Source organism: Pimephales promelas, chromosome 10, assembly GCF_988280905.1.
Source record: "Pimephales promelas chromosome 10, fPimPro1.hap1.1, whole genome shotgun sequence".
Classification (NCBI taxonomy): Eukaryota; Metazoa; Chordata; class Actinopteri; order Cypriniformes; family Leuciscidae; genus Pimephales; species Pimephales promelas.
Genome location: NC_142778.1, coordinates 13623286 through 13643927, shown reverse-complemented (window position 1 = coordinate 13643927; position 20642 = coordinate 13623286). Strand labels below are relative to the sequence as shown.

Sequence of the window (20642 nt, the reverse complement as noted above, 5' to 3'; positions counted from 1 at the left end):
ACAATTAATGGCACAATTAAAGGGCAACTATTATGGAAAATTCACTTTTACATGGTGTTTGAACATAAATGCGTGTTGGCAGTGTTTGAGCAAAACCACCCTAGAACGATACAAATCCACCCAGTATTTTTTTTTACAATCTCAATAAATCATATCCACTGTCTCAGAACGAGCTGTTCTGAGATTCAGCTCTTTGTGACGTAGAAAGTGAGAAAGGGGTTTGATTGACAGTGTGGTTGTGGCATAGACCCCGCCCTCGGTGATCTGTACACACCATCCTCCATTGTTTCAACGACAGCCGGTAATATTGGAAACATAAATGTTCTGTCGTGGACTCGTGGGTTAATCCTGTTGTTGTGGCTTAAAAGTTAATCCTCAAGTGTGGATCGTCGTCTACTGTTTGCGATCCACCGACACAACATCCAGTAACAGTAAGTGTATTTTATGAATTTTGAGCAAATAACTAGTCTATTCAGTCGATGTCAGCTAATTCAACAAAAAATGCGTCTAAAGTTGTTGTCGTCGTCGTCCTAGGATGTCTGTTTATATAATTTAAACCTTGTTTGTATAGTGTGTAACCGTACATTTATAAATATATATATATATATATATATATATATATAGGCTATATACTGTATATATATTTAAAGATATTGTATTAAAAACTGCATATGTTGTTGTCCTGTAAGTTAGCCATCTTCTCACATTTGACACAGAAGCACTTGTATGACAAGCTAAACATGACGCAACAGGTCCCTCGTATAAATGTATTTCGCTTGTACATAGCAAACTTTATCACAGTATGGGTTAGGGTTAGGGTATGTGTATGTAGTTTCAAAAAAGCCAGCGTTAGCGCCAGCGTTAGTGTTTGTGTATGTCTGTGTGTGTGTGTTGCACATCCATAATTGCAAATGGGACGCGATTACAACTCTATACATAAATGTATCAAATAACCATACCGAGACGTACTGGTCCATTCTCATTTGTGTTTATTCTGCCGGAGTCTCTTCGTACTATTTATATATTCCGATTCAAACGTATGCTGAATGACATTCAAAACGTCTCTCAGCCCGTCTGCTTAGAGTGACTGCCAATAGGTATCAAGTTACGCCCTCATCCAAAGGCAGGGCGGGGATATGCAGCTCATTTGCATTAAGGTGGTATACCTCCAAAACAGCTCATTTTTAAAGAGGCCCCAAAATTACATTTTCAAATGGTTATAATAAATTAACTGTGGGGTATTTTGAGCTGAAACTTCACAAATACTTTCTGGGGACACCTGAGACCAATATTACATCTTGTAAAAAGGGGCATAATAGGTGCCCTTTAATGTCTGGAAATGTAAACTGATATTTCCTACTGAGACACTACAACAAAATATATAAATAACTGGCTTAAAACCATTTCTTTTTTAGGAGAAAATACTAGTGTGCCTGTACATACATACATACACACAAAATCCAATGTGATGTATGTTTTTCTGCTCAGAAAGTAACATTAGACATCAACCACAAATAAACTTTGCTTTCTTTGTATAGACCATTTTGCAAGATGTAAACAACACTGGTCCAGAAACACTTCCTGTTTCAGTTTGTAACTGTTTTCTTTATTTCACATGTAAAAAACATCTTAAAGATGTTTGTTTAACTTTTTGATTCAGTTTTATATGTTCTGTTGGTTGTATTTTATCTCAGCTTTTATGTAGTGTTAAAAAACTGAAACAGGAAGTGCTTCTGGACCAGTGTTGTTTACATCTTGCAAAATGGTCTATAACAATCTAATAATGTATTACATAGGACAGTAAAACAGATCGTAATCTAATGAAGATAGAGAATGGGAGCGCTGTCTGCTCAGGCTTTGACGTACTTAGCACCATCAAAAATATCCGCTGAGGCATCAAAAAATTCACAACAACGAACGCCTCTTAGTCATTCAGTGAAAAATTCATTCATATCACTCACTGTGTACTGTATGTAAAATTAGCACTACCTTCTTTATTTGAAAGATTATATATATATATATATATATATATATATATTTATATATAATTTCCAGTGTAAACAGACTTGGTTGGTTACAGTGCTAGCTTACTTTTTTCTTATTCCATTTTAATTTCTATTTTGCAAAAAATGCTATAATAGGATTAAATCATTTCCAAAATAATTATTTGAACATTCTGTAAAATAAACAGATTCATACCTTAGATGGCAACTTCTTGATTATTTATTTCTAATTTCGTAAATATTATGTAAATAGATATACGTTTAATTTCAGCAACTGTCATGCATGTGCTTTTACTATCTTTAAAATAAATATGATATACATATCGGCCACCCTGTTGGCATCGGCCATCAAACAAAACAAAAAAATCATTATCAGTTGACCATTTCCTTTTGCAGTTTCTCAAAAAAAAAAAAGTGTCCCAATATCTCAAAATCAGCTAATGATAAACAACATGCATAACATACCATCTGTTGCAGATATACTCTTTGGACAATTTTTAAGTGAACTGTGAATTTTTATGTGGCAAAGCACAAATTAAACTTATAAACTCAGATACTAGATAAAGTGCAAATAAGGAAAAATAAACTGAAAAGAAAAAATAGCAAAACTAAAAATAGTATTTTAAAATTACCTCTGGTCTCCCAGAACGGCCCGTGCTCCAAAATACTTCTTCAACTCTGTCTCTGGATTCAGATTCCTTTGCGACCCAGAAGAAAAAGAGATCATTTGAGATTAAATATTTGTCTTATTACATATAAATGGAACAGAATTATAAAATGAATGCATCTCACCTGTGTTCCACATACAACACAGGTCTGTGTTCAGAGGCGCTGTTGTCTGCGCTCTGATGCGACAGGCTTTTACTCTTCTCCAGGGTCTCTAAAATAGCGTCAATATTATCTCCTGCACCCAAATTGTCCTGCAATCACATAAACGCACTAAATTAGACAAATTAGCAAACTACATCCTTTGATTAAAATATTGATTATGATATTGTTTTTTTTAAACCAAATCAATAAACTAGAGGTTAGCAGCATATTTTTATGTTTCCAAATGAACACGTAGATAAACCACTGAAGAAGACCAGGACCACAAAGGACGTTTTTGCATTTTAATTTCTTCTCCAGATGGTGAAAACTGAAAGCATACACAATATGCTCTTAGAAAAACGAATCTCTACACAGACGAAAATAAAGTCATACATTGGCGCTTTAAATGCATTTCTCAACTAAACAATACAAAAATACATTGCTTAAGATCTGTATAAACATATTTATAAACTTACGGCATTGCCTTGACAGTGCTTTAATGAGAATGGCAACAGATAGCGGATCGTATCATGCTGGATTTCGCCTGCTCTGTTTAAATGAAACCGATAGCGCGTTAGCGCGGCAGAACCGGGTTAGCGCGGCAGAACCGGAGGTGAAATTGTCCGCTAATATTTTTTAAATAAAACTTACAAATAAACATGAAATACTTTTAAGAAACATTTAGAAATGCTTTTTAAACATTTAACTTATTTACTAAATTATTAACTGTCTTAAGAACAACACATTCCCCGCCTGACCTCAGAGAGGACACTACCAACAACAAAACCTTAGCGGGATTCAGTCCTTTGGCAAAAGAAGAATGACTTCAGTAACTGGTCGCAAAAAGGTCTTTCGAGTGCCTTGGTCATTTACTGTGACCTCGACCTTCCTTACTAGATTGTCCTTCCCAGGGAAAGTTGCCGTGACTCTACTCATGAGCCAGCTGTTCCGTGGAACCTGCTTGTCCTTAAGCAAAACAAGGTCACCAACTTGCAGATTTCGACAAGATACAGTCCATTTCTGCCTCTGCTGCAATAAAGGCAGGTACTATCGCCTCCAGCGTGTCCAGAACTGATTGGCAAGAGCCTGAACTTGTCTCCATTGCTTGGCGTAAAGGTCCTTATCCAAGAAATCTCCAGGAGGAGGAGTAAGGCACGATTTCTGGGTTAGCAGCATGGAGGGAGAGAGAATGAAGGGATTGACTGGATCGGATGAAACTGGAAGGAGTGGCCTGGCGTTTATGATTGCTGACACTTCAGCCATAAGTGTGCACAATACCTCGTGAGTGAGTTGCACCTTACTTTGAAGCAGCATTGAATCCAATATTCTCCGTGCAATGCCGATCATGCGCTCCCAGGAGCCTCCCATGTGGGACGCATGAGGCGGATTAAATTCCCAACTGCAACCTTGATCATTGAGGTATAGTTGCAGAGCTTTGTCCATTCCTAACTCCTTGGAAGCCCCAATGAAATTAGTGCCACAATCCGATATAAGTTTTTTGGCAGGGCCTCTCAAGGCAAAGAAGCGTCTGAGGGCATTTACGCAACTGCTGGTGTCTAAGGACTCAATCACCTCAATGTGCACGGCTCTTGAGCTCATGCAGGTAAACAGGATGGCCCAACGCTTACTCTGTGCTTGACCACCTCTGGTACGTCTGGTGGTTACTGTCCAAGGCCCGAAAACATCAAGGCCGACATAGCTAAAGGAAGGACATGTTTTCAAACGTTCCGGGGGAAGGTCTGCCATGAGTTGCTCTTCCTGCTTTCCACGCAGTTTGCGACAGATAACACACTTATGGATAACTGAATTAACTAGTCTCTTTCCACCGATTATCCACAGACCTCCAGCCCTTATTGCACCCTCTGTTAGGTGACGACCCTGGTGCTTGACCTGTTCATGGTAGTGGCGAGTGAGCAGGATAGAAACATGACTGTCTTTTGGGAGAATTATCGGGTATTTTTCAGAGTTCTCAAGCTCTGAGTGTTTGAGACGACCTCCAACTGAAATGATGCCGCTGTCCAGGACTGGGCTGAGCTTTTGCAAAGGGCTTTGTTTTGCGATGGATTTGCCAGCATTGAGGGCAGACAGCTCCTTTGCAAAGGTGGCCTGTTGCACTTGTTGAAGGATGACACGCTTTGCTTGATCCATTTCATCTGGTGTACGAGGAAACTGACATATGTGCCACCCTTTGCATCCATGGTTTGAATTGGAGCCATTGAAAGATTTTGCCATGTGAATAAGGAAGGCGACTCCACGGACCAAAGACTTGAAGGTGGAAAAGCGCTCAAAGCGCTTGCAGGAGACTACTTGAAGGTGAGTGGAACAAGTTCTCACTTGTGGCCTGATTTCACAGTCTTTGTCAGGCTCAACTAACTCAAAATAGTTGTTATCATTTTTTGCCTCTGGGGGTGAACGACGGATGAAGGAAGGTCCAGTGAACCAAGTAGTTTTTGATAGTTGAGCTGCTGTGAGCGAGCGTGATGCGTGATCCGCTGGGTTTTCCTCGGTGCGCACATAGTGTCACTGCTCCGGCTTTGAAGACTGGCGAATACGCTGCACTCTGTTGTGAACATATGTGTAGAATCTTTTTGATTCATTACAGATGTAGCCCAAGACCACCTTGCTGTCTGTGTGGAAGTGAACAGCGTCAAACTCTATGTCCAGCTCATTCCTGACGAGATCAGCTATCTCTACAGCCAAGACAGCGGCGCACAGTTCCAATCTTGGTATAGTGGGCTCTGACTGAGGAGTTAGTTTTGCTTTACCCATGACAAACCCCACCTCAACTTTGTCATTAGCATACAGAGCTCTCAAGTAGGCTACTGCACCTATTGCTTTGGTCGATGCGTCTGAAAAGACGTAGAGTTCTTTGCGCTTTGCCTGACTGAGAGTGGTAGATGTGTACATTCTAGGGACATGGAGTTCCCTTAAGTTCTGCAGCGAATCCCTCCAAGCTTCCCATTTGCTCTGCTTTTCTTCTGGAAGAGGTGTGTCCCAATCAGAGTTTTCTGAGGTGAGTTCTCCGAGTAGAGCTCTTCCTTGAATGGTGACTGGTGCTAATAAGCCTAGTGGATCGAAGACACTATTAACAGATGACAAGACACCTCGGCGAGTAAATGGCTTGTTTGTTGTTGCCACTGAAAATGTGAATGTGTCTGTTATGGTTTCCCAAATTAGGCCTAGACTGCGCTGTGATTGTGCTTCCTCACCACTCAGATCCAGATCTTTCAGGACTGCTGCACAATCTTCAGGAGAGAAGGCTTGTATGGTTGCAGGTGAATTAGACGCAAACTTATGCAGGCGCAGATTGGACTCAGCAAGTGAAGCTTGCGTTCTTTGGAGCAAGCCGATAGCTTCGGCTGGAGAAGGCACAGAAATCAGACCATCATCGACGTAGAAGTGTCTCTTCACAAACTTGACAGTGTCGGCCCCATAGTCTTTCGCTCCAGCTTCGATGGCCTTGCGCAGACCGTAAACAGCCACAGCGGGAGATGGAGAGTTCCCCAACACATGGACCTTCATTCTATAATCAATGACCTCCTTCTCAACATCATTGTCCTTGTGCCACAGAAAGCGAAGATAGTCCCGGTGATCCTCACGCACTACGAAGCAGTGAAACATCTGCTGTATGTCAGCCATAACAGCAATGCTTTCTTTACGGAAGCGGAGGAGTACCCCTATGAGACTATTGTTTAAGTCGGGGCCAGTGAGGAGTACACTATTGAGTGAGACACCATCCTCCTGGGCACTAGAATCAAAAACTATCCTGATCTTGTTGGGTTTTTGAGGGTGGTAGACCCCAAACGTGGGGAGGTACCAGCATTCTTCTTCTTGCTTAAGTGCGGGTGCTATCTCAGCGTGACCGCTGGAGAAAATCCCTCCCATAAACTCCACGTATTGCTGCTGCATGTGGGGTTTCTTTTGCATACTCCGCTTGAGAGACAAAAAACGTCTGACTGCTAGCTCTCTATTGTTAGGCATCTTCCGGCGAGGCTCTCTGAAAGGAAGTGGGGCGACCCAGCTATTGCCATCGTCTCTGTACATACTTTCATCCATGATCTTTAAAAAGAGTGTGTCTTCTATGGAGGGAGCTGGCTTATTGTCACTTTTGCTGCGGTTGAAAACTGATTGTCCCAGACTTTTCTCTGGAGCCTTAGTGTGCCTGTTACTGTGTGGCGTTTCCTTGAGCTGACGGAAGTTATCACACTGTCCAAAAACTGTGGGGTGGCCATTTTCAAGAATAATTGTTTTGAATGAGTTGACTATGGGCTTGTGGACCTTGCCTACACACACCTCCCCGACTACGACCCACCCTAAATCTAGGCGCTGGGCGAAGGGCGCATGATGAGGGCCATTAACTTGTTCCCTTACTTTGTGTGCACGTAGAACATCTCGTCCTAGCAGTAGAAGTATTTCTGCATTATGGTCTAGCTCTGGAATGTACTTTGCTATGGACCGAAGGTGTGGCTGGTGTCGTGCAGCGTTTGGAGTTGGGATCTCGCTTCTTTCATTAGGAATGTCCTGACATTCAATGAGAGGAGGAAGTGGGATTACCGCAGACCCATCTAAAGACTCAATGTAAAAGCCTTCAGCCATTTTCCCCCGTGTTTCAACGAGGCCTGAACATGTTCTTAGATCATAACTGACTAGTCTGTGTTTAATGTTGAACAGATCGAAGAACTCTGGCCTTGCTAAGGATCGATTGCTCTGATCATCGAGTATGACGTAAGCCTTAACCGCACTGTCCTGGTGACCCTCTGGATACACCTTTGCAAGACAAATTTTTGAACAAGAACGACCCCACTGACCTGGACTGCACACTTTGGTACATGTTGTGGTTACTGCGATGCTGCCTGAGATGTCTTTTCCTTCCCCGCCATCCTCTTGAGCGGGAGCAGGAGCCTTGATGGTTTGAGGTGGAGGACCAGGATGCATTACTGTTTCGTGGCTTGTACTTTCACAGTCGGAGCACTTTACTGTGGATTTGCAGTCCTTAGCGAGATGAGAGTCCGAGGCACAGCACCTAAAACAGATTCCTTTCTCTTTGAGGAAGGCCTTTCTTTCATCGAGCTGTTTGTTCCTGAATGTCCTGCATTTATTGAGTGTGTGGGGCATATTGTGCAGCGGGCAGTTGCTTTTAAAGTCCTTGTTGGGGGTGTAATATTAGTTTTATTTACGGAGATGGGTTTGGCGGAGCTAAAGTTTCTCAGGTAAGGTCTTTCTGGGTGTGATTGGGTTTGGCTGTACTGTTGGTTAAAGCTTGGATCGTTACGTCTCTTAGCTTCTTTGCATATGAACTTACAAAAGTAACTGAAAGGTGGAAAGCAGTCTTGATGATCCTCTTTATATTGTGAACCTAGTGACATCCACTTCTCCTGAATTCCATATGGGAGTTTGTCCACAATCGGCCTGATTCCGCGTGACGTGTCAAGATAGAGAAGACCAGGCAGATACCCATCCTCTTTTGCTCCTTGAATCTCCTGTAACAGGTCCCCAAGTTCCCTCAGTTTCACATTATCCTTTGCTGTCATTTTAGGAAAAGTGTCCAATCTCTGGAAGAGCGATTTTTCAATGATTTCAGGAGCTGCATAACACTCATGGAGTCTGTCCCATGCTTTCTGTAAAGCTACTGCGGGGCTATTTGACATACACAGAGCGAATACGTTTAATTTGACTACTTGACTCCTTTCCTAACCATCTTGTCATCAAGTCGAGCTCTTGTGTTGGCGTGAGGTGAACGTCTGCTGTAGCCCCGGTAAATGAGGAGAGCCACGCTCTAAAATTCTCTGGTTTGTCATCATATTGGTAAAGACCTGAAGTGATGAGGTCACGACGTGCCATATATTGTGCAAGTGGCTCTGCTTGGTGTGACGTACTTGCAGGTGAGTTGTAGGGAGGCTAGAGAATGGGTTGAGTGCATTCTTTATTTGTTCACTTTTTGGTTTAGTCTCACCTTTAGGAGAGGAAGATGTGGTTTGGAAAGCCACGGATGTGTGTTGGCTATGGCGTTTGGGCCTAGTGTTAACACGTGAAGGTTCTGCGTCTGAAACGTCATTTTCAGTAGGATTCCATGTGATGAATGTGCCCTCTATTTCATCACTTTGGTTGCAGGTGGCTGGAGCGGGGCCATTATGTTTATTCACATCCATTTGGAGATTTCATATATTCACATGTTCTTTCTCTTTTAACTCTATCTGATTCTGTTCTTCGGCTCTCATGCCCATCTCGTATTAGCTCTGCTTCTTCTAGCACCTCTGCCTCAGCTACTGCGGCATCTGCTTCTCTTTGTAATTCTAGCACCTGTAGCTCTGTGTCGATTTTCACTTTTTCCACATTTAACTGTGCTTCCTTGCTTGCATATGAGGCTCTTACCCTAGCCGCTTCCGCTTTGGCTCGAGCACGAGCGGCACTGCTTGCAGATGAGGATGAAAGACTTGCGTTGGTAGCAGATCTGTTGCTAGCCGCCATTTTGACCACGATGAAGCTCTGAATGCTGCCTTTTCACTTTTATGTTTCCAAATGAACACGTAGATAAACCACTGAAGAAGACCAGGACCACAAAGGACGTTTTTGCATTTTAATTTCTTCTCCAGATGGTGAAAACTGAAAGCATACACAATATGCTCTTAGAAAAACGAATCTCTACACAGACGAAAATAAAGTCATACATTGGCGTTTTAAATGCATTTCTTAACTAAACAATACAAAAATACATTACTTAAGATCTGTATAAACATATTTATAAACTTACGGCATTGCCTTGACAGTGGTTTAATGAGAATGGCGACAGATAGCGGATCGTATCATGCTGGATTTCGCCTGCTCTGTTTACATGAAACCGAAACCGGAAGTTAGCGCGGCAGAACCGGGTTAGCGCAGCAGAACCGGAGGTGAAATTGTCCGCTAATATTTTTTAAATAAAACTTACAAATAAACATGAAATACTTATAAGAAACATTTAGAAATGTTTTTTAAACATTTAACTTATTTACTAAATTATTAACTGCCTTAAGAACAACACAACTTAGATTTTCATACACCATTTTCATTTTTTCATTTCATAGCGTACATTTCAGTCACTATTTTCTTTATTTTGCCAAAGACAATAGTCCCAAAAGAAGCCAAAGCCGTGAACACAACATGCAGAATGATAAAAACAGTGAAACCCTGCAGTTCTGTTAAGTCAGCCAAAGTTATTTCCAGCTAAAGTTAGTTTTAATTGATTCACTTCCGTCGCACCGATCATTAGTTATTAACTTAATAGTCCAGGCAAAGTAGCATTTTACGACAGACTAATTGTAAAAGAATTTTTTTTCAGCATAGATAATTCCTATGAGGCGTCCAGAACAACATACTAAAAGTCCTAAGAAATCCTAGTTGAGGAAATATGTTTAATTCTCATCAATCCGAGATGTGTGCCAGTAAGGCCAGACAACAATACACCTCAATGGGGCTATTTTTTTCCTTTACTCCAATCAAAATAAAATTTTACACAATGAAAGTACCCATGAAAAGTAATTTTTTTGTATTACAAGTTTCTTTGAAAATGAATTTTAATATGCAAATGAGCTATACACTAATCGAATATGCCCAAAATACACCCAAATACGCTTGATTTTTTTCCTTTATTCCTACCACAATAAAACTTTACAAAGTAAAAGTATACAGGAAAAGTAACTTTTTTGTATTACAAGTTTCTTTTGAAATTAATTTTAATATGCACATGAGCTCTACACTTATTTAATGTCATAATTTGCATAGGCGGAAAAACCCTTCATATGTATGACAAATCAGCCCAATCTTCATCCAATCATCCTACTGTCAATGGGTGATGGCGATGCTGCTTTTAGACTGGCCTCTAACCTGAAAACTGCCTGGCTTGGTAGTACCTGCAAGGGGTATAACCCCCGCCAGTGTAGTCTTCAGGGTCACAGAGGGACACAAGACTCAGAGGAGGGTTGGGTGTTTTTTATTTTATGTTTTCTCTTATTTTATTTTATCCTCGACTCCTTCTCTGTGGCTCTTGGTTCTGGCATCCCCTATATCAGTTCCCGGTTTGTTCTTTGCTTAGTTCTTCCCCTCTGGGTCATATTCATCTGATAAATCAGGCAATTGTGTGAGTTTGTGCAGCTAGTACCACAACATTCTCTGCAAATGGCAGTGCAAGGGAGTCCATGTTTTTTGCATGTTCTTCTCTTTGTACCGCAGTCTTTCTTGCAACTACAGCGGACCACATCTAGTATTTCTGGTGGTGCCGCAGGCTGATCGGTCATTATTGGCAAAACTCTCCCATCCAAAACATGCCACCCCCAGTCTTTTGGGTCCATATGTTCACTTCCCCCTTTCCACTCCATTTAGGTAAAAGACCCGAAGACTATGGAAGTTTGCAGATGTTGACGTTGGAGGGAGAGTTTGAGGTTCCACTGGAGATGAGTTCTGAGTCACTTTATCACAGAATGGATACAGAACTTACTGAATGGACATGAATGTGCTAGTTATTTGGCAACTGTTTTTTCTACTTGTGACTTTATGGCTTCTTGGCCATAAGTCAATTAGGCCTATAGTGTTGAGCTAATTTGCATATTTTAAATTGATTTTTCCAAGAAACTAACTACCAGAGGCGGACAGAGTACACAGCTTTATTACTTGAGTACAAGTACAGATACCCCTTGCTAAATTTTACTCAAGTACAAGTAAAAGTACTACAGTCAGATGTCAACTAAAGTAAAAGTACTGAAGTACGTGTTTTTAAAAGTACTTGAGTATCAAAAGTACATTTTCTAAATATTGTATTACTACTGCCACAGTGCTTCCATTTATGAACAGAAACGTCCTACATGGACTTATGAAAAATGTTAATGTTAATACCTTGGAGAATGTAAAAGGATTGAAAGTAAAATCAAGTCATTTTCATCTTTTTACCATGTTGCTTTATTTAACATTTAAGAAAATTTCAGAATATTCTGAAAATTGAAATAGTCTGGCGAGGTGGGGTCACGGGTTGGCACATTCCCAGAATGGACCTGCTGCGTCTTTATCCATAGTTACGTCCATGGTTTGGTCTCTTATCTAAATCTGACCATGGAGTTGACTTTGATGGAAAGCTGAAGGTAATTGCTTATATGCTGTCCCGATCAGTGGCGCTTGCTAGCCAGTCTAACGCCAGACCACGTATCATTGAGAATGAGACATGGTCTGGAAACCACATGTTAATTTTCTCGTATTTGAGGCGTGTTTTACGAATGCCCGGAGACGTATTATTGGGTGCTACGAATGTCTATCAAATGCGTCTGTACGGAGCTCATAGCCAATCAGTTCAATGATACCAGATGACGTATGTAGAGCGACAGAAAATTAGATTAAAAAAAAGAGCCGTTGCTGTGCTTTTGAGTATCTTGCTAATGTGTTCGCCGACCAAGTGAGTTTATGATCAATAATGGTACCCAAGTATAAGTACTTGGGTACCATTATTGATCATAAACTCACTTGGTCGGCGAACACATTAGCAAGATACTCAAAAGCACAGCAACGGTTCTTTTTTTTAAGAAAATTGCGCAGTTTTAATGCAGAGAATAGTACCCTGACACTGTTCTATTTGACTTTTATTCAGAGTGTGGTGACTTTTGCAATCCAGTGTTGGGGGGAGGTCTTTCTATCCAGAACAGGAACATGCTGGATAAGGTGACAAAAACGGGTAGGAAAATCATTAGATCCGATGTGAAAAGCGTCACAAATCCTACTGACCAGTATACCCTCAAGTTGGCACTGAGGATTCTGGAGGATCCATTGCACCCACTTCACACAGAATTTTCCCTCCTCCCCTCTGGACGTAGATTTAGAATGCCCCGAACTAAAACTAAACGACACATCACTTCATTTGTGCCTAGGAGCATTCAACTACTTAACGAATCAGTTATGGGCACATAGATTTATTTTGAATGTGCATTATTGAATATATATCTATTTATTGATTCTTTTAAGCTGTGGAATATTTTAGAGGGTTTTTTTTTTTTTTTTTTTTTTGAAGGGTATTACTGAATATATATATATTTATTTACTGATTTCTTAAGTGGTCAAATTGATATATTCCATGTCACTTTTGCCTTTATTCTTCTTTTATTTATGTTTATTCTATGTTTTTTGTGGTTATGTTTATTATGGTTCCCATGAGTGTAAAACAAATTCCCCTTTGGGGCAATAAAGGTTTTATTCATAGATGAGGAAAAAGACGATGGGTCAGAGATTTAGGAGATTTAACATAAAACTTCAAATAATAGCGAGTCCCAAATAGTCCGTCTCTTTTACACACCTGGTGTGGCTGCAGGTTTGGGTAAACAAAAGCCGGTCTCAAATAGAGGCCAGATCCGTTTTTTAGTTTCGGGTTGTTAATCTTCTAAAACCGTCAGATCGTCCACTTTTTATCGTCTGCCAAAGCAAAATTTTGACCCGCCAAAGCCTATTTTGATCGGTGAGTGAAATAGAATAGAAACTGCTGCGCTTGATAGGGCGCATAAGGAGCAGAGAGAGCGGGCCGGACACGCGTGCGCACTCTCACGTCTTCAAACAACACAAGCGCTGTCTTGCTCTCTCTCCCTGCGCATATTAATCAAATCAATTGACACGATAGTAAAAGGTTGGAAGTCCGCAGTTTCACGTGGAGCATTTGGAGATTTTTAGAGATTATAGACTCAATGAACAACATCTCAATACTAAATTATAAAGGCCGGTTTCATATAGACCCCTGTCTCACATTCAAGCCGGTGCAGTTCGATGATTTGGGAAAATAAAAGCCCGGCCTATTATTTTAAGTTTTACGGTGTATACACAAAGGTTGTATCAAAAGGTAACTTCGCTACTTTTAAAATCACTGAACATCAGTAGCATATGCCTAACCACAATTCAACAAAACATGCTTAAAGAGATGCACATCAAAATTAAAATTCTGTCATCATATACTCACCCTCAAGTTGTTTTAAACCTGTATGAATGTCTTTCTTCTGCTAAACACAAAGGAATATATTTTGAAAAATGTCAGTAACCAAACAGTAAACTGGTCCCATTGACTTACTAAAAAATACTATGGAAGTCAATGGTTCCAGTTAACTGTTTGGTATACTGACATTCTTAATAATAATAATAATAATAATAATCATTCTTCAAAATATATTCCTTTGCGTTCAGCAGAAGAAAGAAATACATACAGGTTTGAAACAACTTGAGTGTGAGTAGGCCTAGGCCTATATGATGACAGAATTTTCATTTTGAAGTGAACTATCCCTTTAACGTGTAATCGGTGCCAAAGCAAATAAAATCAGCACAATGGACAGCTCTACCTGATCAATGAACGACAACGCTGTTCGTTCACGGAACACGTAACATTTAACAGTCAACTGCATTGAAATCATGTTATCAGATCGAACAGATTCACATATTTTTCATGAATTTTTTTTAACGATCTAAAACCTTTTTAAACAAACAAAATGCGCCATTCACGTCATTTGCGCTACAAGAGCGGCAAAGCAATAAAAAAATAAAATAAATAAAAAAAAAACCTCTATGGCCCAACCAATTTATGCATTCAATTTCAAAACAACAAGTTGTAAGTGAGTTTCAATTTAATCGTCCATATTAGTGGGAACAATGAGTGGCCGCGCTTTTGAGCAGTAGGGATGTGACGCGGTGAGGATATTTTCTCACCGGTTAATCGACGTGTGACAATACCGGTAATAGCTAACGGTGTCACCGGCGGAGGCATTTAAATCGCTAATTTAAAGGTAAACGTAAAATGCGCGCATTTTCACGGGCATCAATGGACATTCTTGGTGCGGTAGTGCGGAATAGAACCGTTTTGTTATTGTGCCTTGAATATGCGCTAGTTTAAAAACGAAACTAACTTTCACTTTTAAATTAGCGTCAATTCATCCTTCGCTTGGAGTTTGATTGACAGACATGTGATCTGACCAATCAAAATCCACAATTTTTGTCCGACAAAGCAGTCAGAATTAGGAGAGTCAGTAGCTTAACGTCAGGAGAGTTAGTAGATTAACGTCGGTGGAACTTGGCTTTATCAGCCAGGCAATCTGTCACGACACATTAAAGAGCCACAAAACGGTAGGCCTTTAATTTTCTTTGACTGACCAAATTTGAAAGTTGAGACTTTGTTTCATATTAAATATTACCTGCACGGTCCTGTCTGTCGACGCGTTGAGGTGTCTACTATTTTTCACTGCTTGAGAACATGGGTTGATGAATCCGAAATCGCCCCCTAAACCCATACGTTAGTCCACTAATAGCCTACTGTTCACTTGAAGGAGTGAATGAAAAGGAGTAAATAAAAACGAGTGAGCGAATTCGGACATCTGTTGCTGACAGATCTGACACTCGTCCCATTTTCTCACATTTTTTTTGGATAAAAGCGTCTTCGAATCTAGCCTAAATGTAGACTAATAATATTAATGACAAGTATTATTGGCATTTATAAATGAGTTCACTTAAGACAGTAATAGGCATGTGTATCATAAAATAATTTATTTATGTTTTAATAAAGTTTTATTTTTTATAGCTTAAACTGTTTATGAAATGTTTTTGTTTTAGGCTTTCTTTATAGGCCAATGTGAAGTTAAAAATCTAAGCCTTGTATATAAAGAAAAAAAAAAGTTTGTGAATATCATTTCACCAGTCTAAAAACGAATAAAGAAAGCATGTTTTTCGTAATTTAATTACGAGTTAAAAAAAGGGAAAAGTGACAGCATAAACAAACGGTACTGCGCATGTGCATTAATCTGGCCCAAACTTAACTTCCGGCAGACTTGCGGAGACAGTCCATAACAAGTAAATAACCTAGTAGCTGGTATTTCTTGCCAGTCAAAGAAAATAAATGTTACCTGGCCAAACTGAAATGTGACACTACCAGACCCGTTGAACAAAAATTGGAGACAAGATGTTTTTCTACCGACGTGTCTGATTTACCGCAGTGTTAAAAAAAACTGTGGCGAGCGCGATGGCGGAGTTTGATAAGGTTAACATAGCTAGGCTACTTACATGCTTGCTAACCTTTTTTAAGGTGGGTCTCCACATTGACAGCGTGTTGGATGGATCTGTGCAGCGCTGTTTATGATACTAACCATTCAATACACAGACTGGTCCGCTGTCAATGTGTTTGCGAGAGAGAGAGAGAGAGAGAGAGAGAGTGAGACGCAACTCTGCAGTCAGTTACAACTTTTCCCATCTTAAATTGTTAAAAACACGGAGATCAATATGTGGCGGTCAGCGCTGATAATGTGGTGGGCTGCCACTAATAAATGTATGGGAAACACTGTACCGGTTATCACTCAGATAAACATAGGCTATTTTAATACCGCCGTCTCCCTCATAGAAAGCCTTGACATTTTTTTATTTTTAAAAATTGCGTTTGCTCCCTAGGTCAGGTTGCACCCCACAGCTCAATAACCTGCTCATCACCTTAAATTTCACTGCATTTGTAGTCAATGCCATATTATCCAGTAAACACTAATAAACGAACAGAACGGAAGTTAACTTTGGGCCAGCTCATCACCATGGCAACGCGTCTGATGAAACCGTCTATTGGAGATTGAGAAAACGGCCAATTTCTCAGATTTTCCTAACAAACAACCTTTTTTTTAATAAGCCCCAAAAAACGCAACCCGAAACCCGTGCTGTTTTAACGCGACTTAAAAAAAAAAAAAAAAAAAATCGCGTATTATAAACTGCTTCGCGCCTCCCCTGTCGCTCTTTGGCGCCCCCCAGGGGAGGCGCGCCTCACCTATTGAAAACCGCTGGCATAGACATTGTCATCGTCTTGCCGCTCCCTCCCCGTTCTGTGATTGGTTCCCTAGCTCAGGCGAAAATTTGGTTCATAGTGTCCAGGCTGCCTAACAGCATGCATAAAATTGTTCTGCGGCAAGGCAGCATGGGGACACCCAGGCTAGGTGCTTGCACAATCCAATCACATTTGAGAGGGAAACAACAAATTGAGGGTTTCCGAGATTTTTCTTATTTACATTTTTTTTAGAAGTAGTAACAGGTTATTTACTAAAAAGGCTTGTAAAAGTATTAGAGTACACAGACAATTGACACACCTCTTTTGTTTCAGGACAAATTGAACTTTCAGCATATTTGTGTTACATTGATGTCACCTGAATGTAAAATAAGTTATGGGACCATAAAGACAAATGAAAGAATAAATCGGAAATTAAATCACTCAAATATTTATTGAAATCACATACAAATAAATAAAAGCTAATCAAATTTCCTCTAGAAAACAGTTTGTTCATGTCTTTGGAGTCCTGGAGCACAGGAATAAACATTATAATTTGTACAGAACCAAAACTATTTACATTTTTCCAAAAGAAGTCCAGGCGTTTTGGGCCTCATGAAATTCACTGGTGCCATCACATCACAGGCTTTGCATTTCTATTTTATTTATTATTTTGTTTATTATATTCTTTTTAGTACTTTTATACTAGCCTAGAAATCTAGACGCACCCTAGCGGCAGCAAAAATTATTTTGCAGCAAAGTGTGGTCTAGCAACTCTCCATAGACGTTTGAGCTGGAAAACCCCAACTCTGGTAGGGCCAATTACATCGTGTATAGAGTCGGAGGGCGGGCTTAACATAATGATGACAGAGTTGTGACGGTCAGAGCAAGCTCGGACATATTCGGTTTGAAGTCGTTCATCCTCGGATGCAGCCGACGTTTGAGCTGGAAAACCCCAATTCTGGTAGGGCCAATCACATCGTGTATAGAGTCGGAGGGCGGGCTTAACATAATGATGACAAAGTTGTGACGGTCAGAGCAAGCTCGGACATATTCGGTTTGAAGTCGTTCATCCTCGGATGCGGCCGGCGCCACGCGCGCTGTTACAAAAAAGCTGTGGCGAAATGATCAACTTGTCATATTTGCCTCGCTCGTGCTGTCACTTTGAGTATAAAGGCTTTACTCCGTGTCAGCGCGCGCTCTGATCGGTATAGGTGCACGGACCTCTCCCGAATCATCTCCAGCAAGCACCACTACTCCGCCTCCGTTTCCCTCGTAAGCTGATATTAATATTTAAACATTCTCTATGATATTATTTTTTTAATGACACACTGTCTCTTTCTCTCTCATACACACACAAACACACACATACTGTCTCTTTCTCTCTCACACATATGTTGGCTAGTTATAAACTCTTTAGACTTTTAATGTTTAGTGTTTTATTTTTAAAGTTTGTGGGTCGTGTAAAAAACAAAAAAAAATCCCTTATTTTGGGGAAGGATTCCGGGAATTCTCCCTTATTTTCAATGTTCAATGTTGACAGCTGGACTGGATACGGTAAAAGTTTAATATATCAACTTGCTCCGCTGAGTACGTCACTGTCTTTGTTGCTCTGATTGGCTTTAGCGCTATCCAATTGCGTGCAGAGAGAATTTGAAAGACAACCGTTTATCCCGCCCCTCGGATTGAGCCCTGTCAATGAAGAGTTTCCAGACCTAACATCTTGATGTAGGTCTGGCATGCCAGGCTACTTTTATACTACATTTATTCTACTCTAATACTTTTTACAGTAAATAAATAAATGGTACTTCAGCTGGGTCTATTCTGGTAATCTAGTTCCTCATCTGTCAAAAAGCTCTGTTCTCCTGAAAATCCATCATCCTGCATGGCATCAAAAAAGGCCAGCGCTCGATTTACATAAATTTTTCTCTGTTTCTCTGTGAAACTCGCATCTCCGTGTGTCTCTCTCTCTCTCCACAATATCAGAGCTTGGTTCGTGCGTAATGACGCACACCAATGTTTACGACGGATCAGCCTGTAATTGTTCAAAAACAATCATGTGAAAACATCACGTGATATCCAAAATGGCAGATAGCATCGAGCTAGCGGCAAAAATGACGGAATATTTATAAATTATGGACTTCAAGTGTATCAAAGTTGGATATAAACGTTTGGATTTATTGCTGAAAAACTTCGAAATGATGCACAAGTTCCAGGCTGGATAGACAACCTTCTGTAAAAGCTAGAAAGACACCAAAGACACCCCCGTGATGGCTAGCTCGTTAGCTTTCTGCTATTCTGTCATCGAATAATACAAATATTTATCGGAGGTCACGTGTGGCGTCGTCGACGATGCCGTCAGTCTCTGAGGGTTAAGTATTAGGAAATTTCTAGACATCCAATTTTTTTTTTTTTTGTGAACAATTTTTTATTTTTTTTTATTTTGTATTTGCTTTCATATTAACAAACATATACATATTCACCACCAACATACATATGCACCAGAAACACAACATAAATACCTTCATTCTCTCACTCACACATCTCAACTTTACCCACACACCACAACACTCCTACACACACAAGAATATGCATAAAATTGAACAATTTTTAACCTTATCTAATCCCCCTTTCCCCTTCCTACTGAGTGATCTACCGCACCCCCCCCCCATCCCCACCCCCACCCCCAGCAAGAAATTTAGTAGCTTTAAGAGCTTCTGACCAAGACCTTATGGTCTGCCCTTTAGCACCATGAGAACGTGCTGCAGAAAGCTCCAACGCAAGAATGTCTAACAGGAAGTTCCACCAGTGATGCAACGAAAGAGTATGTGGTGGTTTCCACCTTGTTGCCAGCATTTTCTTTGCAGCAGTTAAGCCAGAAAGCCAAATTCTTTTTTCATGTCTAGACATTGGAACCTGAGAGTTATCATTTAACAAGCATAAAATAGGACAGCAAGGAATCTCCTTATTAAGAATTTCAGATAAAAACTTAGTGACTTGTGACCAAAAGGACTGTACTTCAGAGCATTCCCAAAACATATGAAGAAAAGTACCTATACTGCCCTGTGAGCACAGTTGACACAGTGGAGATGGCTCTAGCTTGATCAAATATCTAATTCTAGGTGTTAAGTAGGTTCTGTATATAAATCGTAAATGAATAGATCTATGATTGGGATTTTTAGAAGCTTGGTTAATGTTATTCCAAATGGTTTCCCAAGATATTGTAGGGGAAATGAGGCTGTAATCGTTTTGCCAAGTTGTTTGAATTGTAATTGGTTTATATAAACTTTGCATTATTTGGCAATAGATTGTAGATACGGTTCCTTTGGTATTCACATTATACATTTGTTTTGTAAAGTCATGTCTAGGAAGATTAGAATCCCATGGAACTCTATATGCCTTTAAGGCAGAGCGAAGCTGCAAATATAAAAAAAACGAGAATCCAGGTAAATTATAACTTCCCTTCAAATCTTGAAATGTGCGGAGACCATTGGTATTGAATAACTGTCCTAGTAAATAAATCCCATTATTCATCCACATTGGATAAGCCACTGTTCGACCACCCAGCAACAAATTATAGTTATAAAATATTGGAGTATGATAATGCCACTTTTTTTTAAAATGAGTATTATTAGTTGCAAGTTTCCAAGTTAGTAAAAGATTAAAAATAATAGGCCCAAAGCGCATTTTGGCTTGTTTTAATGGAACTTCTGCATAAATTAGATCTTGTAATCTATGCGGATGAGCTAATTTGTCTTCCAGAGGGCGCCAACAAACAGGTTTTGTGGGGTCTAACCAGAGTTTTATGGTACGCAATACAAAACACCAATGGTAAACTTTGAAATTTGGAACTCCCCAACCTCCCACTGATTTCTCTCTCTGAAGAGTTGTAAGTTTAATCTTTGGTCTTTTGTTATTCCAAATAAACGTAGTGATTAAACTATGTAAGGTATCCCAATACTCAATATGTGGACTTAAAGGCAACATAGAGCTAAGAAAATTTACTTGCGGTAACACTATCATTTTTACAACAGAGATCCTCGCATCGAAAG

At 40.1% G+C, this 20642-nt stretch overlaps 1 protein-coding gene across 2 annotated transcripts in view; it reads right to left on the bottom strand.

Annotated features, from left to right (window-relative positions):
• tcf25 (TCF25 ribosome quality control complex subunit) overlaps window positions 1-20642 on the bottom strand; it is a 229729-nt gene that overhangs the window by 149129 nt on the left and 59958 nt on the right. For both annotated transcript variants that reach the window (XM_089135406.1, XM_089135407.1), the window contains 2 exons: window positions 2796-2923; window positions 2636-2701 (listed from right to left, as the gene is read on the bottom strand). In XM_089135406.1, coding sequence (XP_088991532.1) covers window positions 2636-2701; window positions 2796-2923 — 194 coding nt within the window. The remainder of the gene's footprint in view (window positions 1-2635; window positions 2702-2795; window positions 2924-20642) is intronic.